We start from the raw sequence: 6991 nt of genomic DNA, 5'->3' as shown, positions 1-6991 counted from the left end.
GCTATGAATGTGGAGCAGCTCGGATCATTTGATGAGAAACGTTCGAGTTCATATCGAGACTTTTGATTGCATATAATACGCAGTTTGAGACTCTTCACGTGTCACTGTATAAAAACATAGTTGGTTTAACTTAAAAAAGTAAGTTACCTTAAAAATTTGAGTTGATACAATGAAGGAGATTGGTTTGATCAACTGAAACTCAAAATATTGTGTTATCTGAACCACATGAATTCTCTACGTTGATTTGATCACAGAAAAAATATATCAATATTTTTTTTACAGTGTGAGGAGGAGATGCAACTGAGATATTGAAGTGATTTTTTTTTTTTTCATTCCTACGCAATCCTCGGATTCGCTTCATCTTTTGAACTGATAAGATGAGTGAGAGTCCTGTGCTGGAGTACGAGCTGCTGTCTCTGGCTCCCGTCTCGGGCCCCGGGGCCACCGCTGGGCTCCTGCTGGCTCAGGACTCTGAGCAGAACACAGCGCTGTGTTTTGTGGGGCTCCTGCTGCTGTTTCTGGTGTTCCTGCTGGTCCGATGTTTCCGGATTATTCTGGACCCGTACAGTAGCATGCCGTCCTCATCCTGGTCTGATCCCAAAGACGCTTTAGAGAGGGGACAGTTTGATCACGCGCTCGTGTAGATCATGCACCACTGCAGAGAGAAGCACAACTCAAGGGCATATTTTACCTCCAAATACAACAGGTAATTTTTTAAAGTATTTAATTTGTATTATTTATGCATGTTTATTTAGTTATTACATTAAATTATCTTAATAATAATAATAATAATAATAATATAATATATAATTATAAATATTGTAATATTTTTTTTAATTTTGGCATTATTAAGCACATTATCCACCCCTGAAATGTTCATTGCTGTATTGCAAAAAAAACAATGTTCTTAATTAAATTGTTAATATCTATAGTAGTTATGGCCTTTAAATTATGCACAAATATTTATTACTGTCATTTGTAATTTTATGCTAAATCTATTTTTATGTTTGTTTCCTTTAGATTTGGGGGTGAAATATGAGCGTGACGTTGCTGTAATGCACAAAATAATGTTCTTAATTAAATTGTTGAATATCTATGTGGTAGTTATGGCCTTGCAAAAATATTTATTACTGTAATTTTCCTACAAAAAATTACTATGCAAAATCTTATTTTTTATGTGTTTTCTTAAGATTTGGGGGTGAAATATGAGCTAGACTTCTTGAAAGGTTTCGTGAGATTCAACCACAAAGCTGCTGCTACCAACACAATATTTTTGATTTGAAAGATTTCAGTCTTTAAAACAAGGTTTTACAGTTCAAGCCACATTCAATTGTGTTGTGGCAGTGGATGGGTGTGTGTTTCATGTGCATGTAGTCATCATTAAAGTGTAAACATATCGAAACTAAAGTCATATCTCATATCTCAAGTCAAACCATTTAAAACACCTTAGCAACTGCATAGCGACACCCTGGCAACCATCCAGAACGCAAACACATAGCAATGCCCTTGCAACCATCCAGAACATCTTAGCAACCACATAGCGACACCCTGACAACAATCCAGAACATCTTAACAACCACATAGTGACGCCCTGACAACAATCCAGAACATCTTAGCAACCACATAGCGACTACCTGGCAACCATCCAGAATGCAAACACATAGCAATGCCCTGGCAACCATCCAGAACATCTTAGCAACCACATAGCAGTGCCCTGGCAACCATCAAGAACAACTTAACAACCACATAGCAATGCCCTGGCAACCATCCAGAACATCTTAGCAACCACATGGCTACACCCTGACAACCATCCAAAACATATTAGCAACCGCATAGTGACGCCCTGACAACAATCCAGAACATCTTAACAACCACATAGTGACGCCCTGACAACTATCCAGAACATCTTAGCAACCACATGGCGACACCCTGACAACCATCCAGAACATATTAGCAACCGCATAGTGACGCCCTGACAACAATCCAGAACATCTTAACAACCGCATAGTGACGCCCTGACAACAATCCAGAACATCTTAACAACCACATAGTGACGCCCTGACAACTATCCAGAACATCTTAGCAACTGCATAGCTACACCCTGGCAACCATACAGAACATCTTAACAACCATATAGAGACGCCCTGGCAACCACCCAGAACATCTTAACAACCATATAGAGACGCCCTGACAACCACCCAGAACATCTTAACAACCACCTAGCAAAGGCCTGGCTAGAGTTTAATTCCTAAATAATATCCTATAAATATTTAAATATTCCTTAATTATCCATAAATTCCTATTTCGATAAATGATGTGAATCTGTAGAGAAGGCAAAATTAATACACCTTTTTATTCATTTATGTTGCAACAGACTTTTACAAACTTCCTTTTTTATTGTGACTGCATTTCTTATCAACTTTATTGTGCAAGTGATTAATATTATTATTATTCAGTGTTTTGCATTATGTTTGTCCACTGAGCAAATGTGCCTTTTATTGCAGTCAGGATGTATTTTTGATTCAGAAACACTGCTGTCCGTCTGTGGTTTTCACAGTATTGATTTTCCTGTGATGTTGACAGTCGGTTTGGGATCACTATAAGCGTTTTATCATTTTAAAAGGGCAAAACTGTGTACAAACTGGGATTTTTCTCTGGAAATGTTTCTTACTCTGTGTTTGTTTTTAGCAAAGAAATATTTGCTCAATAAATGCCTTTTTCTCTCAGCGTACTCATTATGTGTTTTCTCCTTCACAATTAATCAGGCACGTCCGTGGACACCACACACAGGACACAAAGTCCCTTAAAGGGACAATGTGTAGCTTTTTAGGTATTTTATTATCTAAAAGCAATATTTTTAATCATAAATATGTCCTCAATGGTGTACAAATACCTATGCCAATGATCTGACTTATCCTCGTAAACGAAGAATTTATTATCTTTATATACATGGGACGGGTTGGTCCACGGAGGCTTCCATGTAGTTCCGCCATGTTGAAAAACTATAATAGCAGAGAGGGACAAAAAGTACTAGGCCAACGCGTTTCCACAACACGTTTTCGTTCAGAGCCAGTGTCACGTGACTGAAGTCAGCAGAAGTGGAGGAGCAGAGCAGTGAGAGGCGCTTGTCACTGCCCCGGCAAGTTTAAAAGGCTGCACTGCACGGTTATTTATAATGGAGGACCAAACATATGCTGAGTCACAGGATAAGGAGTCCTCGTCGTCGAAAAAGTCCAAAATAGACCGTAAATGGAAACGTGATCGGAGATTACAAAAAACAAGGGTTAATGTCGGGATAGCTAATGCAGGAGAAAGCATTCAAAAGAGACGCTGAAGTTGCCTGCTTTCTTCTCGACAGGTAAGTCAATGTTACAGTCTTAATTACAAGCTTTTCATTGCTTGGTTATGAACTTTATTAGTTTATAGACAGTATAACATTTATAGTTAAAAGTTAAACAGGCTCTTTGATGAATAGCAGCTATTGAGTAAAGTAGAGAAGGTCCTAAAAACAAGGTTGTAAGTTTTGTTTGTTCAAAACTAACATTCGTTTGTTCGTTGTGTCAAGTTGCAGTTTGTTTGAAATAACAAACCAGTTCACCCGAAGGAAAACTCGATGAAGTGCTATTAGAAGCTTAGCTTTTTGGTACATAACGGCTACCGTAGATGCAACACGCATTTTAAAAAGCGAGGCGCTGTAGAGCATTATTCGTTTGAATGCAAAATACAATTTCACCACTAGATGGGAGAAAATCCTACTTAATGTCCCTTTAAAGGGGTGGTTGATTATGATTTGACTTTTCTAACTTTAGTTAGTGTGTAATGTTGCTGTTTGAGCATAAACAACATCTGCAAAGTTACAACGCTCAAAGTTCAAAGCAAAGGGAGATATTTGCTTTTAAAGAAATCGCTTTTTAAGGACTACAACAAACGGCTGGTAGAGACTACACCACATTCCTCCTGGGTTAGTGACATCACCAACCCTAGAATTTACATAAACCCCGCCCCCGGAACACGATTTATAGATTATCAAGACAGAAAATGCTAATCAGTGACTAGAAGATAACTACACATAAGCTTCATAAATTCATCAACTAACCATTCAGAAATGTTGTCTACATGTTGTCACTTCTTGAGTCTCTCCATCTTTCTGACTCCGGTTTGAACATAAAAGGCTAAAAGTTTTTGAAATGTTCAGTGAATGTGTGTGTGAGGTAAAAGGACAGGAGCTCTTGAATCTCCGCCCCCTGTGCCGGGAGCAGCAGCTCATTTGCATTTAAAGCGATAGACACAAAACGGTGCGTTTTTGCTCACCCTCAAAAAGTGACAATTTTAACATGCTATATAAAAATATCTGTGGGGTATTTTGAGCTAAAACTTCGCACACACACTCTGGGGACATCAGAGACTTATTTTACATCTTGTGAAAACCGCATTATACCACCCCTTTAACATCACCAGTCTATTAATTTATTCTTTATATAAAAAAAGCAACTGCCTGTATGTCAAATGCTAATTTTTCCAAGTAACACCATAAGCGATTCAGCAACTATTCCCTTGTGCATCGTGTCTTAATCAATACAAATTCATACTGATTTGTACTGGAAATAGCCTTGTTCCCTTGGGATTGATATAACCCTTCTGCTTTGGCTTATATGATGAAAGGTGAAAGGTGAAAGGTCACGTTGGCTTTATTTCCCCTGCAGTGTAAATGATGTTCATGGAGCCGCTGTGATTTATGATCGGCCTCTGATTAAGAGACACTGTATTGATTGTTTAATTGATTATATTGTGCTGTTAATCCCACAGGTATGGACACCAGCTCAGGGGTGGAAGAGTGAAGCAGCTCAGTTTCAGAAACCAAATATTAACAAACAAAATATTAATGCTTTTTTTTTTAGTGCTGGGCAGCAATTAATCGCTATTAATCACATCCAAAATAAAAGTTTGTGTTTACATATGTGTGTGTGCTGTGTATACACACACATGCATGTATATATTTAAGAAAACTTTATTTATATATAAAATATTTATATTTATATATAATACAAATTATGCATAATTATATATACATGCAAATATTTCTTAAATACATGCATGTGTGTGTATTTATATATACAAAATAATTATACCCAGTACACACACATATATTATGTAAACATAAACTTTAATGTTGGATGCGATTAATCGTTTCCCAGCACTACTTTTTTAATTTTAGCAATGTACAAAATCAAATCATGCACAAAAAACCCCACTGATGCCACAAATAGTGCTGAATAAAAGCATATAGGGCATCTAAATAATTTTCTTGACGTTGTTACCAGGTTATTCTGTGTTAATGAATGCAAAACTGAACAGCTCCATAGTGTTTGACACATGACGACTGATCTATGTCATAAAAGTGAAGTATTCTGTGCCAATTCTTTGCCTTCAAGCGCCACCCACTGCTGACAATGAGTATGACAGATGAATAAGTTGGGCATGTGTGAAAATGTTAAACTCCACTAACTGGAAAAAAAAGAAAGAAAAAAAAAGACATTTAATATTTTTTCAACTTTTTCAAAAAACCCAATGGTCCCTTCATAATTCATAAACCCAGTTATGAATTATGAGCTTCGTATTCTGACAGCTGCTAACAACAAAGACCAGATGACTCATCTTAATAAAATAGTAATTATTAACTGGTAACACTTTACAATAAGGTTCATTAGTTAACTACCTTAGTTAACATGAACTATGAACAATACTTCTACAGCATTTATTAATCTAAGTTAATAAACAAAGGTTGTATTTGTTAACATTAGTTAATGCACTGTGAACTAACATGAACAAACAATGAACGGCTGTATTTTTATCAACTAACATTAACAAAGATTAATAAATACTGTAACAAATGTATTGCTCATTGTTAACTCATGTTAGTTTATACATTAATAATGTTAATTGTAAAGTGTTACCAATGAACTTTTTAGGGCTCAAAAGAGGAATAAAGAAATAAGATCTCTCCTACAGAAACTAGTTGTAAGGCATGGATTTCAGAGAGACCCAGTAAACAGTTTCATAATCTCATTAGCAAAAGCTCCAGACACACAAAAGAGTTCTGCTTCACTTCACACTGACAAAACACACCAATCTGAAACACAACTTCGTCCTGCAGGGACACGAAAGACATTTACACTGTACAGACATTTAAACTGGAACATAATGGTCTAGAAAAGACTTTAGCATGCTTTTAAAAAGATACATTATACATAAATAATATGCCAAACTTTTTAGACACTTAATTGCATGTTATTTACAACAAAATGAAAATTCGTTATAAATATATAGGCTAATGCAATTAACTACACTTTTTGAGCTGCTTAAGTAGATATTATCTTATCATTTCATAATTATTGTAAATATGGTTAAACTAACTAATGTAATTTTTATTGAAAATTGTATTTACATATATTTGTTATTACATATTTGATGAATTTGCAATTTAATACATTTAAAGTATAATAACGCTTAAAATTATAATCAAAATACACAAAAATGATTTATTAAAATCATATTTTTAAATCATAATGATTTAAAATGTACTTTTAACGTTTAATATGACACTACATTAAAGTACACTGTCTTGAAGTACAAATTAAGTGGCCTTTTATTTCCTTAATATATTATCTGCAAGTCATTTTTTATATATATACTTTTAAGATAAGATAAGAAGAAAAAACTTAAATTAAGCACACTTCCTTTTCACAAAGGGGTTGAAGTATGATTTATGGGCTGAACATTTTTTACTCAAAATTCAGAGGAGAATATTCTCTGATCTTTACTGTAAAAGTGATTTTTGTAAAAAAAAAAAAAAAAAAACATAATGTAAAATTTAACTCACAAACAAACTTAAGTTTTTATTGTCTTAAGTTGTATATATTTACATTGATTTATTTGACAGACATTTTTGTCTACCTGACTAAGCATTGGCTTTTACTATTTCTGCCATTTT

The 6991-nt window shown here is 35.0% G+C and overlaps 1 protein-coding gene across 1 annotated transcript; it reads left to right on the top strand.

Moving 5' to 3' along the window:
• Positions 1-377: 377 nt before the first annotated feature.
• Positions 378-644, top strand: ctxn1 (cortexin 1; the record flags this gene model as incomplete). Its single annotated transcript, XM_079877601.1, has 1 exon — positions 378-644. The coding sequence occupies one exon, from the start codon at positions 378-380 to the stop codon at positions 642-644; it is 267 nt and encodes an 88-aa protein (XP_079733727.1).
• Between the last annotated feature and the right edge of the window lie 6347 nt (positions 645-6991).

Source organism: Squalius cephalus (assembly GCF_949319135.1).
Source record: "Squalius cephalus genome assembly, chromosome: 7".
Taxonomy (NCBI): Eukaryota; Metazoa; Chordata; class Actinopteri; order Cypriniformes; family Leuciscidae; genus Squalius; species Squalius cephalus.
This window is presented reverse-complemented; position numbering and strand designations above follow the sequence as displayed.